We start from the raw sequence: 19257 nt of genomic DNA on the forward strand, positions 1-19257 counted from the left end.
ACTGAAGGTCACAGTTATTGTCATGACTTTTAATTAATATAAGTATGAATAAACTTTGTTTGTATTTAGTTAAAGATGTCGTTTATGGGACGACTTTATTAAAACAAACTCTTGTATGGTATGAAAAAATAAACTATAAATATGCCTAATATTTATTCAATAAAGAATGTTTGTAATATTTGTTTTTATGTTTGATTGCTAATTAATAATTAGGTTTTTTTATCCTTGTTTCATCTTTCCTTGGCTGGCATGGCAGTAGACAAGACTGAATTTGCTTTAGTCGCAGCTGCGTCTGTTTCGGATTTAGATGCTTTTTTAGAGATATTTTGGTTATGCCGGTGATGATAGGTAGATCTAGTAATGGGGCTGTTCCGATTGAGAGAGGTACCCCTGCCGTTGGGGTTTTATTTTTAAAAGAGTAGCTTTTTCTTTTTTGGTACTTCAATCGAGAAGAGATGTCTTTCAAAGTCCGAAGGCGCTGTACTCTCATTTAAAGACGCCACAGATTGTCATCATTTAATCATTTTAGAGTTTGTCTAATTTTGATTTTTGACTCTCCCACTTTTAGAATTTTAATAAATATTTTAACCATTTTTTAAAATTAATTGGAATGTATGAAGGAATTAAAATAATGGCTAATCCATATTATGCTCTTTGTGTATTTAACTAAGTTTGAAATATTTTTCCTTACATGACCTTATTTGAAATTGTTCCTTATAATGTTTTTTGGTTTAAAATTACTTATTTTACATTTAGTTTTGTTTGAACTTTAATCATCTAAAATCATTTAAAATATTATAAAATTGTTCATTTGTGTTTAAAATATGCACACATTCCTTATTTACATAGTATAATTATTTTTTGTATTTATAAGTTCAACTACGGAAAAAATTTTCACTTTCGTGTTAATGTGATTTCTTCAACTAAATTATCAGACGACAACACATGTAATCTTTTTCATTTATTTTTATTGAAATTACTTTTTGTACATTTAGTTTTGTTTGAATTTACATTTTAAACATCTAAAATCATATAAATGTTAGAAAACTTTTAATTTATGTTGAAAATATGCACAAATTCCTCATTGACGTAATATTTTTATTTTTTGTAAGTTAAACTGCGGAAAAAACTTTTACTTTTTGTTTTTATGTGATTTTGTTATTGTAATACAAAACTCGCAATATGTCTTGAATCGACCGGTCATACTGGACTTAGACCGAAAAGGTGATTATCCTCTTAATAAAAATAAATTTATAATGAGATTTAATGTAATTTGATTTGAAAATGAAGTTAGTTTGTTAATCGAAATAAGTTATAACCCAAATTTTATAAACATAACTTAATTGGAACTTTAGGCGATATATTATTTTAAATTAATATATCAAGAGGGATTAAATTTCGACCATAAAATAAAAGTTTTTCATACTTGAGTTATTTTTTATTTTGTACGTTTGAAAAGTATCTATCTATTTCTAAAAAAAATAAATGTGAAATGAGCAATTTAAAACCAAATAAATTAACAAGGAGCAATTAAAAAAAACTATATATAGAAAATATTTCAAAATTAAATTTAGACTGTATTATACCTGTTACCTTTAAAATAAATATTCTTAATTTCAAAAGGTTAGTTTTTCTTTCTGAATTTCTTCCTATAACAAGATTTTTATATTTTTTTTGGTTTGTATGACATTTTAATGTTCAATTATTTTTTTTATAAAAATCAAATAACTCTAGCATATTAAATATTATTCAGCCTCTTTTCTTTTGTAGAGCATTTTTACTTTGCCAAAAATAAATAAAAGTGTAATTTCTAGATAAAAAAACATATTATTCGTCACTAAAATCACATATTTTATCTGCCTTAAAATAATTATAAAATGAGGTACATGGCAGTAATTAATTAACGGCGCAAATTATACATTGCTAAAAACATTGAATGACTCTTAGTTATTCTGTCTAGGACATTAAGCATGTGAATTATTTGATAGCATGTGAATTATTTGATTGGTTTTGTTTTTTTTGTTACTTTAATTTTTGTTACTTTTTTATTTTTTTTAGCATATTCATTTAAATTAAGTTATGATATATTATTTTATCTTATAACTTAAATTATGATGATTTTCTTGTATTTAGCATAGTGTCACAGACTAAAACTCGGTCACCGAATATTTCCTCATCCCGCGCGGCACTAGTCTAGATTCTCATAATCCTAGCTAGTTAGTCTTTCTAAGGATGCAAGAAGATTGAATACTTTGAGAAAGAAAAAGGTTGGAGAATATCTTGTTTATTACAAATGTAAGGTACACGAATGTGAGGTACAGTGAGGTGCTTGATTAATGGCCAAAACTTGTTTATATACAAGTGGATGGATCATTCTAGATCCTCCTTGACCTAGTGTTTTATAGACACTTCTATATCTAACATAGACCCAAGAATTCCTAGAGAATTCTACAAACTACTTACTATTAAGAACTCCTAGAGAATTCTAGAGAGTTCTTCTATCCACATACTTTAGGAACTCCTTGAGAATTATACAACTAGGAGCTTCTAGATAATTCTATAGAGTTCAAAAAAATGGAAAAGATCACAAAAACATAACAACATCTAGAACATTCTAGAACATGTGCATGAAGGCTTTACATATTTGGATTTTGGTCACACCATTTGAATGGGTCATGACATTCTCCCCCACCTAAGTCATGGCCGTCCTCGGTATGTCCTTAGACTAATGTACGGTATGATTTTTATCGATCAGCTCCAACCGATATGAGATGTTTCCCACACATCCCTCGATTTTGATCGGTCCCTCGCATCTGCGCACAAGCCCCTTGATCCCAGACCATAGAGACTTCAATTGTTGACGGAGTAACTTCCCCCTTCCTCGGTCCCCATCCTTGACTATACGCACCTTCAGATCTGCCCCTTTCTTCATCTTCTAGTGACTTTCTTCAAAGATGCCTGAGCACGATCTGATTCCCCTTTTATAGATTTGGCGATAGCAAAGGCAGATTGACTTTGGCCAACTTAACATGTGGCCAAACCTTGTGGAGATGATGTTAGTCTGGTGCCTTTAGCCTTGAGCCTCTCGAAGACCTTCTCGCACATTCTTTAGACTCCCTTAGGTACTTCCCCTTTTCCCTTGGAACTGTCCCCATCATCCTTCCTAGCAAAAGTGGAAAATATCCCTTTACCACGTTTGCGACTTCGGATGAATCTCATCGTCGAGAACATGCCCACCCTCTTATTCCCTTCTTGTTGGTATTACATTAGTCTTCCCGTGATCCAAAATGATTAATAAATCGGAATAAGGCATTATACAAGCGCATATATGATCGAACCATTGTAGTCCCGACACTACATCGTAGTTTTCCATAGGAACTAAGGTAAACAAGACTGTCCCATTAATTTTTGTAGGCTTTGTTGGATGAAGAATTACTAATCTTTTTTTGGAAATTTTTGATATTTTAAAAAAATTTCGTCTAAAATAATTTGTCTACATGTTGAGAAAAAAGCTAACGTCGTTAACCATTATACATAACAAACGTACGTACAAGATCCTATGATATCTTTTATCCATAAATCTCCTTTTGAAACTCAAAACCTCCAGCACAAAATGTTCAATACAATTTCAATGTCACATTTGTGTCAAAAACAAATCCATACATTAAAAAGAACATGAAGAAACCAAACACACATAAAGTAATAAAAATCAAACTCTTACAAATTCACCGTATCCATCTTTATTCTTGGTACCCCATAAAGAAACAAATTAAACCTGATTTAACTAATTGTACCAGGATTAAATTCTGAATTTTAAAACCATAAATCAAACATTACCATTGCAAGGGTGAATATAAGCACAAAGTTAAAGGTAAAAAAATTGAAAGAGCTGAAAATGAGGATCAATTTCAACCGAATTAAACAACTCTCCAAAATTTATGCAGTCCTAATAAAATCAATAAGCAAAGTAATGCATCAAAATATTATTAATAAATTAAATGTTTAAGTATATTTCTGGATCATATATTTAACTACTTTGTGGCCACATTTTAACCCCACCAAGGTAGCCTAGTGATAAGAGTCAGCTTAAAAGATTAAAATGTCACAGGTTCGATTTCTATCAAAAAAGCGTTTTGAATTTAAGCAGGGATCATGTCTGTGGGGGTGTTATGTTAATTCTCATTTATTTCTACAAAATTGAAATGAAATATTCACTAGTTGCAATGACCTAAATCAAGATAGAATAATTACCAAATTAAATGCAAATTCAGGAATGATGTAAGTGTGATATCAAGATACAAAAATATAATTCAAGAAAGCCAAAATGAATTTTAAAATTAAAACATTATTCTTTTATATATATATATATATATATATATATATATATATATATATATATATATATATATATATATATATATATATATATATATATATATATATATATATATATATATATATATATATTTTGGAATTTTGTGTTTGGTATATGATATAAAAATATTAAATAGATAAAAGATTATTTTATTTTTAATTAATTTACGTAAATATATGAGTTTTGATTTTTTTTTAATTATTAATATTGCATTATCATTCATTTTTAAATTTATTTATCATTACAAATTATTATATTATTATTTAATATATTAATTATTAAATTTAATAACTAATGAAATTTAACTAATATATAAAAATCAATTATAATAAACACTTTTATTTGAATTATATTTATTTAATTTAAATATTATTAATTGAAACATAATTTTATTTAATTTAAATTGTAGAAAAAACTTAAAACAATAATAATTAATAAATAATTTTTATAAGTATAATTTTTAATAATATATATTTCTTTATAAAATTTTAAATACTGAATGTACGTAAAATGTATTTTCTTATATAACTTAAATGATTTATTTTTCACAACAGGTAACAATTTTTATGATTAAACTTTTACAATGTTGGTCACAGAAGAGTAGTTCCTCTAGTCTACGAGTCTGAATTAAAATTTTCTCACTTTTATTTTTAAGAAGAAAAAAAAAACATCTTTATTTAACAGTAATAAAAATTGATCAAATTGTTTAAAGAACAAAAACAATTCTACATCAAACAAGTTTAATTCTTTAAATGAATTGCTGATCAAAATTATATAGTGGTTTGGAAATTGTATGCAAGTGGGACAATATTTCAACACAATTGTCAATTAAATTCTTAAACATTATCTCTAGCTAGCGAGGAATTTAAACTTTTAATCAATTATATTGCAGCATTGATCATTAATTAATATATGACCATATATGAAAAACAAACAAGGCACCAGAGTAGATATATATACTAAAAATAATAATGATATCAATAAATTTATTTTTAATTAAACAAAAAGAATGATGAGAATCTAGATGAAACCCTGGTGAGGCCCAGAAGCAGCATATTCGAGCATACCCATGAGGTGTCATAGATAGTCCAAGTCCAAGCCTAGAAACTTTGAGTTCGATAGGCCCACCACCAGACCCAGTCGAAGTTGGATCGAAAGAAGGGCGACAAAAGTGGTTCGGGCTTGCACCTTATCAGCATGTTGGGCTACATTCTTCTTCTAATCCTTCGTAACTTCTTTAACTTACCTGGCCGTTTAGTTTGGTATATTTTGGTTGGAGATTGATTGATGGTTCGAAGTTGATTTCTTTTTTCCATTATAGTAGCCTTAGGATAGTTGATGGCCTAGGTCGGTTCGAATTTGGAAAAAATAATTAATGATTTTATCACTTGCTTGATCGAATCTTATTCTCTCAACAAGTAAAACGAGTTACGAACGTAGGAGAAATGATCAAACGACTATTATGATCATTTCAAGTTGAAAACTTTATGGTTTGATTGAATAATACTGAAGTTGGACTTTATCATTATTCAATAAATATTATTATTATTATTCTTATTTATGCGTCGTGAGGATGAAGACGATGATCAACCTCCAATACGTGTTGGGCGTGTTCCGTGAAGTTTCGTTAGTGTTCCTTGAGGTCGGGCATTTCGTGTCTTGTGGTTAGTTTGGGCGTTAGTTTCTTGGAGCACGCTAGTTGGTGATGGTGCTTTAGGCCTTGTTTGATTTGGGCCAAATCTTTTGCATTTTTTTTTATTACATGTAAAATATACCAAATTATTTAATAGATATAACCTATTTTATTTATTATATTTTATGGCTTTATTTTTAATTATTTGGAGATTTAAATGTATATAATATTTTTTCTAAATAATTATATAATTTATTTGTTGCTATTAATTTAATTACTTTGAGATAAATGAATACAATATTTTACATACACAATTATTTAATTTATTTTTTATCTTTATTTTAAATAATTTAAATTAAATGGATACAACATTTTTCTAAAATAATAATTTAATTTACTTTAGGACCAAATTTTAATTAATTTGGAATTAATGAATATAACATTTTTTATAATAATTATTTAATTTATTTTTGAATCAAATTTTAATTAATTTGAGATTAACGAATACAACAACTTCTCAAATAATTATTTAATTTATTTTTGGACCAAATTTTAATTTAATTTAAAATTAATGAATACAACATTTTTTTCTCAAATAATTATTTAATTTATTTAAACACCTCAATGAGTCTATAATTTTTGTAAAATTATTTTAGCAACTCTGAACTATTTTAATTTTTTATGAATTGGTTATGACAAATTTTAGTGTTTACAATATTATAAAAATTAATATATTCCCGATCGAAGTTCTATTTTTTTTACATAAATTAGTGTAATTTTCACACCTTAATAATTTATATTAAACAAATGAATTTAAATAATTTATCAATATTTAAAATTAAGTTAATAAAAAATTAAATAAATAAAATATATATAACATGTCCACTATTGACTATTAAAATAAATTAGAGTGAATAAGTTTAATCAATTAATTGGATATTTAAAGTTCTCATTTTCTGTTCTCACACTTTCAGGTGCCTATACATGTTTTCAACCAATCAAAATGTTTTTGAATATTATATTATTAAATTGAGTCGGGTTTAATAATAAAAAAAAAAATATCTGAAACTTAAGACCGACTCGTTCCGTCGTTCGTCGTTCCGTTAGTAACCCAAATTTATTTTTTTTGGTTCTGTCACTCCATCTGCCATAATCAATTTCTCTAATTATTTTAGGTTAAATGGATCCAACATTTTCCCAAAATAATTATTTTATTTAATTTTTGGACCAAATTTTAATTAATTTTGAATGAATATAACATTTTTCAAAATAATTATCTAATTTATTTTTGGATCAAGTTTTAATTAATTTAGGATTAATGAATACAATTTTTGCAAATAATTATTTAATTTATTTTTGGACCAAATTTTGATTAATTTGAAATTAATGAATAAATATTTTTTCTCAGATAATTATTTAATTTATTTAAACACATTAATGAGTATAATTTTTAGAAATTATTTTAACAACTCAAAATTATTTTAAAATTTTCTATGGATAAAGTAAATCAAGTTTTAGTGTCTACAATGTTATAGAAACTACTATATTCTAATCAAAACATTATTTTTAAATAAATTAGTGTAATATTTCCAGCCTAATAATTTATAATAAAAAATAATAATTTAAATAATTTTTCAATATTTAAAATTAATTTAAATAAAATTAATTAAATAAAATGGTTAAGTAACATATCAACCCTTAACTTTACCGTTCATTCATGTCCTTACTTCCTTTTTTTTTTTTACCTTTGAGCTATAAGAATCCCGAACCCCGGAAGTGAATAAGTTTAATTAATATATTTAGTCCGAATCTTTTGTTCTCAAACCCCATTTTCTAACCAATCAAAATACTTTTAAATATTATATTATTAAAACTGAGTCGGGTTTAATAATAATAAAATATATCTGAAACCCAAGCCTGACCCGTTTCTTTCCCCGTTTTATCGTTCGTCGTTCCGTTAGTAACTCAAATTTATTTTTCATGCTTTGTCACTTCATCTGCCATAATCGATTCACATCATCAGTCCTTATCTCTTCCAATTTCACCATTTTATTATAATTTAAGATTTCTCTCTTTAGACCATTCACAATTTTTTACCGAAAATAAACTTAATATCTCGCCAAACTTCAAGAATCTTTGTTGGTAACAAGCTCCGTTGCTCGCGAAAATGATACACTTGACGTTTTTAAGAACTAACATGGTTCTATTTTATTTGTTTGAAATGTTATGTTTTGTTTGGAAAACTAACAAAGTTATGCTTTATAATTCATAAATAAACAACGGCGTCAACAATAATGATGGGAGGTAACATATTTCATTAATCGTGTATAACGTCATTCATATTACTATAGTTCTAATGTGATGCCACTTTACACGACAGATATTGTACAACAACTCTAATATGAAGTGTGCTTTACACGATAATTGTTGTACAATAGCTCTAATGTGAAGCGAGCTTTACACGATAGTTGCTGTACAACAACTCTAATGTAAAATGTGCTTTACACAATATCTGATGTACAACAACTCTAATGTAAAGCGAGATTTACACGATAGTTGATGTACACCAACTCTAATGTGAAGTGAAATTTATACGAGAGTTGTTGTACAATAACTCTAATGTGAAGTGATTTTTACACGAGAGTTGTTGTACAACGAATTTAATGTGAAGCGAGATTTACATTATTAAAGCTCGTATTTTATGATATCTGATATACAATAACTCTAATATAAAGGGCTTTACACGATAACTACTATACAACAACTCTAATTATATTAGATATTAACCAAAAAAATATTTTTTTCATGATCTAAAATTGAGAGTGAATATACAAGTTTCCCCGTCAATTAAATTTGGATGAAAACGGTTAGAATTTGGAGAGTACTATCCCCTAGTATTTTAGAAGAATTTATACCACATACGGGTAGATAATGAAGAAGATTCATATGAATTCTATTTAATATACGCTAAAGAAGTTGGATTTGGTATAAGGCGTAGTTCAAAATACAATGATTAATCAGGTTCAATACTAAAAAAGGTTTTTGTTGTAGTGCTCAATGTCAAAGAGGAAAAGATAAAAGATATGTTTGTGTCAAATGTAGTTGTCCTGAAATAATGTTTAGTTGTGAGGCTAAATGAGGATAAAGAGGGAATTACATATAATGTTTAAGGTAGTGGACTTTGTAATTAAGCATAAACATCCTCTTACAAGTCCAATTAAATCTCACATTTATAGATGTCATCAGAATATATTTGCATCTGTAAGTTTATAAATTGAGATGACATTTGATGTGAGAGTCCTTCCCAAGACATTACAATGCTCTTGTGGCGAAACAAGTAGGTGGGAGGAACAATTTAGGTTTTATTCCTAAAGATTACAAAAATTACTTGTGATGAACAAGATATTGTATGATTGTGGATACAAAGGGTGTGTTTGAATATTGCATAAAATGCAATTTTGTTGGAAAAAATGTATATTCGATTCCTTACTTTATTTAAAAACTTAGGAGCAAATAAAGCACAAGTAAAATCAGAAATAAATAACACAATGAGAACACGATATTTTACGCGACTGTAGGTGAAAATCTACTAGTAGATTTTCTCTTTCTTCCTCTCTTTTAATTTCGACTTCTTTTTCTTAATGACGGATGTCGCTATTTAAATAATAGATTTATTAGGTTATAACATAACCCTTTAAAATACTATATTACCCTTAATAAATTAAAAGTGAACATGAACTAATATTGGACCTTTTTCATAGTTGGGAACCCAAACAAAATTCAACAAACTCCCCCTCACAACTATTGGAAATAATGTTGTCAACCCGGCGATTGAACAACAAAATTTAACTTTCTTTGTGTACTGCCTTAGTTATCATATCAGCGTCATTATCATTTGTATGCACCTTTTCTAAAATTAACAACTTTTCATCTAACACATCTCATATCCAATGATACCTTACATTAATGTGTGTAGATCTAGAATGAAATGTTGAATTTTTTGCTAAATAAATACCACTTTGACTATCACAGAGAAGCGCATACCACTCTTTCACAATACCAAGTTCAAATAGCAATTTATTAACCCAAATCAGTTCCTTACATGCTTCCGTTGTTCTAATAAGTTCAACTTTCACGGTTGATAAAGCAACAAACTTTTATAGCCTCGATGGCCAAGAAATATCTCCCCCTCCAAAATTAATCAAGTAGCCTGAAGTGGATTTTCTTGAGTCAACATCACATGCCATATCTGAGTCGGTATAACCAACTAAATATGGACTCTCATTTCCAAGGCAAGTCTCACACTTGATTTGCCTCGGAGATACCTCAATATTCACTTCCCAATATTCTTTTCCAGGATTTGAAAGAAACCTGCAAACAGTACTAACAACCTAAGCTATATATGGTCTCGTGCTAACCATAGAATACATAAGACTACCTACAACTGAACTATAGGAAACATTCTTCATATATTCATTCTCATCATCGTTTGAAGAACTATATTTGGATCTCAATTTAAAATGAGTCGCTAAATGTGTACCGATACTTTTAGAATTCTTCATTTTGAATTTTGTAACACTTTCTCAATATATATTTTTCTAAATCTTCAACATGTTTACGGGTGGTCCGTACGACTTTCAAGCGAGTTCTATCAGATAGTATTCTATTTGAATTTTAAGAGTTACTTTAGCTCCTTTTGAGATAGTCAAGGAAACGATTGACCTTCCATTATCCTTATTTGTTTTCTAAATCCTCATTTCACTCTTCGTGTTCATTTTTTTATCCATGAATTGCTAGAGAAATCAAAAGGTCTACCACATATCTGAATGTGATCATAATCAATTGTTTAAAAGTATTTGATTATTTTCAATGCCCCTAATTTCGTTGTCAGGTTTTGAGGTTTAACCTGATCAATGTTAGTTTTTTACCTAAGCTAAAAGTATCGATGAATGCCATTGACCCGCCTATGTAAGCTTTCTATCTAAGCCAATAATCTTGAATGAATGACGTTGACCCGTCTGGGTTAACTTTCTACCTAAGCTAAAATTCTTGAATGAATGAGGTTGACCCGACCGTGTTAATTTTTTACCTAAGCTAAAAGTCTTAAATGAATGGTGTTGACCCACCTAAGTTAACTTTCTACCTAAGTTAAAAGTTTTGAAGTGGGGTGTTGAACTGACTAGGTTACTTTCTACATAAGCTAAAAGTTTGGAAAGAGTTTATTTGACCTGGTTGTGGTTAATTTTTACCTAAGCTAAAAGTTTATCATTTCAAACATCAATTTTATTTTGATAAAAATGCCCTTAGTGTTAAATAGGGGTTTTGTATTTTTTTTGTTTTATTATAATTAGAACCGAACCCATGATAGGCTGCCTACATATTCTCATAAAATGAGAAATCATGTCCAGCGTAGTTCTAGTTACAAAAAAGTTGAAATTGAAATTGTCCTTGTTGTTGTGCACTTAGTGCTAACATAGAAAGTTTTATTTTTGGACATTATTATGACTAAATCCATGATAGGTTGTCTACGTATTCTCATAAAAAGTAAAATCAGATCCAACGTAGATCTGGTTACAAATGAAATAAATTTGTTTGGTTTTTTATTTTATTGGAGATCGAACCTCATGAGAAACTGCCTACGTACTCTCATAATATGAGAAAATATAGTCCAAAGTAGTTCATTTTATAAAAAAAAGTCAAATCAACATTGTCGTGAAATGTGTTCCACCTTTGTCCTTACGTTTCTTATTTCCGATGTCATTAACATGTAACTTAAACATTGACTATTTCTTGTCTACACTCACCTCAACTCTTTGACATCGTCACAATATATACCGATAATGATAATTAACTTTTCATCTTCAACAATCAAACTTGACGAATTTTTTGTCGTCTTAGATCTTCTCACACCTCAATTAGATTCACTATATGAGTTTGTGAATTTGTGATTGATGGGAAGGCCAAAAGTAAGGGTAAGATGACATATGCGAGTCCTTATATTAATGCGTGTGTGAATTTGTGATTGATGGGGAAGGTCAAATATAATGGTAATATATGTACAAATTGCTCGAACGGAGATAATATACATAATGATGTATAAAACTAAAAATTTAGGGTGACATCTACCAAATTTTTACACATTTTAAATGAATTTCTCATCAAATTCTCGTTGTACAATCAATATCTCTTTTCTCATTAGGTCTAGGTGATTCTTCAATCAACTCTCATTTCTCCTTAGGTATAGTTAACACGAGAATAGGAGGTGGGCGTCGACAATGGAAGAGAGAAAAATATTCGATCTTGATTTGAAGAAAAATGGGAAACAAATGAATACGAGGATTCGAAATTAAAAGGAAGCCGAGGATTCTCATCCTACGTGGATTTAGAAAATTAAAATTAATTAATTTTTTATTTTTACACATTTTAGATGAATTTCTAATCAAATTCTCATGGTTTATCAAATTCTCGCGTTACATTCGTCTCTCCTTTCCCCTTAGGTTCAGGTCTTTCTTAAATCGACACTCTTTTCTCCTTAGGTATAGGTAGCATGAGAAGAGGAGGAGGACGACGATGACACAAAAGAGACGTAGAGGAAAATATTCGATCTTGATTTGAAAAAAAAGGAACAAAATTCAACAAACTCTCCCCTCACAACTATTGGGAATAATTTTGTCAACCCGGCAATTGAACAACAAAATTTAACTTTCTTTGTGTAGTGCCTTAGTTATCATATCAGCGTCATTATCGTTTGTATACACCTTTTCTAAAATTAACAACTTTTCATCTAACGCATCTCATATCCAATGATACCTTACATATGTGTTTAGATCTAGAATGAAATGTTGATTTTTTTGCTAAATAAATACCACTTTGACTATCGCAGAGAAGCGCATACCACTCTTTCACAATACCAAGTTCAAATAGCAATTTCTTAACCCAAATCAGTTCCTTTCATGCTTTCGTTGTTCTAATAAGTTCAGCTTTCGCGGTTGATAAAGCAACACACTTTTATAGCCTCGATTGTCATGAAATATCTTCCCCTCCAAAATTAATCAAGTGGGTTTTCTTGAGTATACATCACATGCCATATCTGATTTGGTATAACTAACTAAATTTGGACTTTTATTTCCAAGGCAAGTCTCATACTTGATGTGCCTCGAAGATACCTCAATATCCACTTCCTAATATTCTTTTCCCGGATTTGAAAAAACCTGCAAACAGTATCAATAACATAAGATATATATGGTCTCGTGCTAAACATATCATACATAAGACTACCTACAACTGAACTATAGGAAACATTCTTCATATATTCATTCTCATCATCGTTTGAAGAACTATATTTGGAGCTCAATTTAAAATGAGTCGTTAAAGGTGTACTGATACTTCTAGAATTCTCCATATTGAATTATGTAACACTTTCTCAATATATTTTTTTCTAAATCTTCAACATGTTTACGGGTGCTCCGTACGACTTTCAAGCGAGTTCAATCAGATAGTATCTATTTGAATTTTAAGAGCTACTTTAGCTCCTTTTGAGATAGTCAAGGAAACGATTGATCTTCCATTATCCTTATTTGTTTTCTAAATCCTCATTTCACTCTCCGTGTTCTTTTTTTATCCATCATTCGCTAGAGAAATCAAAAGGTCTACCACATATCTCAATGTGATCATAATCAAATGTTTAAAAGTATTTGATTATTTTCAATGCCCCTAATTTCGATGTCAGGTTTTGAGGTTTGACCTGATCAATGTTAGATTTTTACCTAAGCTAAAAGTATCGATGAATGTCATTGACCCGCCTAGGTAAGCTTTCTACCTAAGCTAATAGTCTTGAATGAATGACGTTGACCCGCCTGGGTTAACTTTCTAACTAAGCTAAAATTCTTGAATGAATGAGTTTGACCCGACCGTGTTAATTTTTTACCTAAGCTAAAAGTCTTAAAACTCTACAGCAAGCCAAGGGAGTACGTCATAGATTGCTACTTGTCCGGTCTAAGGGATGAAATTGCAAACTGCATCAGGCTGCGATTCCCAGATTCTTTAAACGAAGCCATGGCCATGGCTAAAGTCCAAGAAGCAACATATCTGTCCTTAATGAGCAGTGGTAATTTGTACAGCGCTGAAGCATCGTTGCTGCCCACGCCACCCAACATCAACACAGCCGGGCCAAGCACCAATACTGACTTCAAGAATTCATCATATGGGTCCTCTTCAAATGCAAACCAGGGCCATGTTAAGCAATTAGACCCAGCCTCAATGGATGAAAAGCGAAAGAAGGGCCTATGCTACTCTTGCAATGAAAAATGGCAACCAAACCATAGGTGTAAATCAAAGTTATTCATGGTCTCGGCCAATCAAGAAGATCAAGAACCTAACCAAGAACCTGTTTTGGATGATCTACCTTCATTGCTCGGCCCAAGGGATGAACCAGCCATATCCTTATATGCCTTGACCGGGTCTAAAGCTTTCCAAACGCTCCAGATTCTTGGCAAAGTTGGGAACCTGCCGGTGGTGATCCTGATTGATACAGGCAGCACCCACAATTTTATCAATAGCAGGATTTTGGAGAAAATAGACCACAAAAGCATAGCAACCAGGGTGCAATCGGTTAGAGTAGTCGATGGGTCTAATGTGTTATGTTCTATTGTTTGCAAGGACTTGAAGTGGTCGATGGAAGACAATGAATACCAAACAGAAATGAAGGTAATTTCCATGGACAGATATGATATTGTGCTGGGAATTGGATGGCTGATTACTCTAGGCCCGTCTTCTTGGGACTTTCAAAAGCTGACCCTATCCTATGATAAGCAAGACAAAACCACGGTCCTAAAGAGGATTCCTCGGTCGCAGGCCAGTCTGATGCATGGAAACTAGCTGGAAAAGACTTTAGATGAATATATTGTTGCTGCCAAAATGCAAGTAAAGAGTAAGCCCGAAGGCCAAACTGTTTCACTCGCGGCATTGATCTTGGAAGATATTCCTAACGATCTAATTAGAAGCTATGGCTCCTTCGATGCTGCTATTATGCTGGTTCGGGAAAAAGACTTGGCCTGGATTTTTGAGCCAAGTATGGAGTTTAATCGAAGTTGGAAGAAATTATTTTTGCACCAGGCGCTGGGGACATTACAGCAACCAATGCCAGCTCTAAACACTGAAAAACTCGACCTTAGGTGCACAGAAATTCCTCACATGGGCGGAGTGGCAAGCGACCCGACAGCGCAAAAGACCGCAAGGACCCGGCCAATCCCACTACTGAAGCGATTCTGCCGAAAGTTTTTTGAGAAAATACGGTCTTATGCTGCGACCCTTACTGAATGTGCCGAAGCCCGACCGAAGCAATAGTTTTGAAGTTGAAGATGCGTATTAGAGGATGACCAGTCCACGTTCTTTTCGTCGAGGGCGACAAACCTCGAAGGGGGAGATTATGTTACGGTCTGCTCATCAAAAACCTCGGTCCAAAAATATTTTATGCACCCGTCTCTCGGCCCAAGTGTCTATATGGGCCAGTTTATGTTTTTTATGGAATAATTCTGTTTTGTTTCCTTTCTCTCTTATTTCTCTTGAAACCGAATTCTGTTATGTTAGAAGTAGTTGTAACCGAATACTTTTGGGTAAACCAGCCTCTTTAAATGGTGATGCCCACCCCACTTTTTGGGGCTATGAATTGAATATTTTGGAACTTGGTGTTATAAGTTATCTCTCGACCCTCCTCTCCCTTCTTGGACCGCTAGGTGTAATCTAGTGGTATTTCTCTTCTCCCCTTTGGCTCTTCTCTCTTTAACCTCGAATTCTCATCTCATTCTATGTCCGTTGCGCTTGAGTGTTGAATTCCACCATCGGCCCGATCATCAAGAACCCGTTTCTTGAATTAAAGAATTTGAAAGGCCCGATTATAGTTTAAAGCCTAACAGAATATTAGGGGGTCAACGACCCCATAAAAAGGAAGGAAGTCAGGAGAATGATTGAAAGGCATGAAATCACTATTATGGGTATACTAGAGACGAGGGTAAGACACAATCAAATTGATACTGTTAGTAAAGGTTGTTTTGGTAGCGACTGGTCTTATATTCACAATTCAGATGAGTGTAAACGTAGAATCTGGGTTGGCTAGAATAATAGCTTAGTTGAGGTCAATAAGTTATTCGACAGTAAGCATGTCATCATGGTGGAGATTGTTAGTAGGATAACAAAGGCGAAGTTCTATTTTGCTGCTATCTATGGAAGCAATGTAGCAGGAGAAAGAAAACAATTATGGAGAGAGCTCAAGAGTAAAGTTAATGATGATGAGCCTTGGATCTTAATGGACGACTACAATGTCACCAGATTCATCCAAGGAAGAGAGACAGAAATTGGGATCACGCTAGACATGATAGACTTTAATGAATGCATCAGAGACATCAACTATATCGAACCTTCTAGTTCAGTTAATCTATTGTCAAGTAAATGTTCATCTAAATTGTCGGATCCTTATTCCCAACATACTTGGTCAGATATGGTAATTTCAGTCCATGAGGGATCACCTCACTCTTTTTTGCATCCAATTTGTATTTTCAATTGTCTCATATGTGTCGACTTTCCTTTAGTTAGGGCATCACTTTGCGATTTCATTTTGATCGTCCCTAGTTCAATGTTGGTTCAAAAAACCTCCATCTGTAAACCCTTTTTTCAAGTTTAAATTGCAGTATTTTCAACAATATAAAGTGAATAAAAAAAATTAATTTAACCAAAAATTTCAACATCATGTTAGTCTTGAATCTCTACCCTAATATTTACAAAATTAAGTTGTAAATGAAATATAATAAACTTAAATATATAAAATTAAAATTTATAAATAAATAAAAATTAAAATTTATAAATAAATAAAATTACGGACAAAATAGGAGATTAGGTTTTATATAAATTTTTATAAACTTTTAGAATTTTTTAAACACCTAATTAACCCCACACTAATTTAAAATTTATATATTTTATTTTAATAATGTATTTTATTTTAATATAATATTTATTTTTTATTTTAATATATTATATTTGTGAAATTAAGTAATTTATAAATATGTAGAGACATAAATTTGGTAAAAATAATAAATAAAAAAATGTTGGACGAATTCATTGAAAAAATATGGAAAGACGAACTTAATATTAATTATTGATGGTTGGCTTCCATCACGCCGCCTCCTTCACCTTGGCCGCCGCCCATGACTTCCCTATCCATTTTCAGAATTTAACGAAAAACATAAATTTCAACTATTAAATTGCTTAAATTAATAATTAAAAAATATAATTATAAAATTTAAATAGTCACTATAATAATTCAATAATTAAAACCATAAATAACCTGACTGTTTCTTTTTAAACAATTAAAAAATCCTCAAATAACAACATCAAACAAGGTATTTTTCAAAATTCAATAGAAACCCTTCACAAATAACCAACATCAATCAAACAAGCCCTAGTAAACTCAGTTAACTTCCACGGAACTGTTCGAGGATGACAAATTAAAACAACTAATTCCATTAATTAATATATAGTACAAAGTTAATAACCAGTAGTTTTTCCTTTTTAAAATGATCAACATTATAATAATATATCAAGACTTGTTGTATCATTTTGAATTGGTATTTGGTATTGATATTGCATGCATGGAATAAAACTAGACTTACATACATGGAATGGACAAACCAAATTTCCACGTGAGTTCATACTGGTTCAATGATGACGACCATTAATATTTTTTGGAAGGATTATTGTTTGGTTTTGGAAATAATAGGATTATTCCAGACAATTTTAGGTTAAGAAACAAAAAAAAAAATTAGCATTGTTCTTGCATAATGACAATATATATACATAATTAGTTTTATAAATAAATTTTTAATAGTGTTATTTACCTATTAATAATTTTTAATTAATTTAATACTTAATTATAACTATTTTTAATTAAATAGTTAGTGTATAAAAATATTTAATTATATATAACTAATAATAATATATAACTAATATTTTTTTATTTTTTTTTATTAATGTAACGTCTATTATTATTTCAAATAAATTCTCCATCTTATGAGTCGGTGCCTAAAAGACCAAATATCACGAGTTCGATTTTCACTTTAACACTTTAAATTAAATTAATGTGAGGGTTATATAGAAGACCGTGTCAGTTTTGTCCATTTAAAAAAATAAATAATTATATAGGGGGTTTGGAAATTCTATGAAAGTGGCAAAAAAATTCAGAGAATTATTCCTATAATTACCCCATAATTTCATTAGCATAACACCACCTAGCTATCTACCTACATACAGAAGTACTACAATTAATATAATCCCACTTACCAAACTCAGCTAATTGTTCTAAGGAAGATCCAACAGTATGGGGCTTTACCATCTCTCACTAGCATTAGTTGTGACATTCATGGCCATGTCAATGCTTCCTCAACTCTCAACTGCCCAAAACTCCCCCCAAGACTATGTTGAGGCCCACAATGCTGCCCGGGCTCAGGTGGGAGTCGGGCCCATCGCTTGGGATGAAAACGTAGCCGCATTTGCTAGAAGTTACGCCAGCCAGAGAGCTGGGGACTGTAATCTCATGCACTCAGGCGGACCATATGGCGAAAACCTTGCAAAGGGTTTCCCGAACTTCACGGGGAGAGATGCTGTGAATATGTGGATCGAGGAGAAACCCTTCTACGACTATGACTCAAACACATGTGTCGGAGGTGAATGCTTACACTATACTCAGGTTGTGTGGCGTGATTCAGTAAGACTAGGATGTGCTAGGGTTCAATGCAATGACGGTTCGTGGTTCGTCACTTGTAACTATGATCCTCGAGGCAACTTTGTTGGAGAGAGACCTTACTAGAAAACTGAAAGTCACAGTTATTGTCATGACTTTTAATTAATATAAGTATGAATAAACTTTGTTTGTATTTAATTACATATGTCGTTTATGCGACGACTTTATTAAAACAAACTCTAGTATGATATGAAAAATAAACTATAAATATGCCTAATATTTATTCAATAAAGAATGTTTGTAATATTTGTTTTTATGTTTGATTGCTAATAATTATGTTTTTTTAGCTTTGTTTGATTGTCATCATTTAATCATGGTTAGAGTTTGTCTAATTTTGATTTTTGACTCTTCCACTTTTGGAATTTAATAAATGGTTTTAACCATTTAAAAAAAATTGGAATGTATGAGGGAATTAAAATAATGGCTAATCGATATTATGCTCTTTGTGTATTTAACTAA

At 30.7% G+C, this 19257-nt stretch overlaps 1 protein-coding gene across 1 annotated transcript; it reads left to right on the forward strand.

Annotated features, from left to right (window-relative positions):
• The first annotated feature begins 18348 nt into the window (after positions 1-18348).
• Positions 18349-18878, forward strand: LOC124921814 (basic form of pathogenesis-related protein 1-like). Its single transcript, XM_047462513.1, has one exon. The coding sequence runs from the start codon at positions 18376-18378 to the stop codon at positions 18862-18864; it is 489 nt and encodes a 162-aa protein (XP_047318469.1). The 5' UTR covers positions 18349-18375; the 3' UTR covers positions 18865-18878.
• Positions 18879-19257: the final 379 nt, after the last annotated feature.

This window comes from Impatiens glandulifera, chromosome 1 (assembly GCF_907164915.1).
Source record: "Impatiens glandulifera chromosome 1, dImpGla2.1, whole genome shotgun sequence".
NCBI lineage: Eukaryota > Viridiplantae > Streptophyta > Magnoliopsida > Ericales > Balsaminaceae > Impatiens > Impatiens glandulifera.

Bases quoted from the DNA above. Each gene is read 5' to 3' on its own strand.
- LOC124921814 (XM_047462513.1), top strand. From the start codon at position 18,376: ATGGGGCTTTACCATCTCTCACTAGCATTAGTTGTGACATTCATGGCC.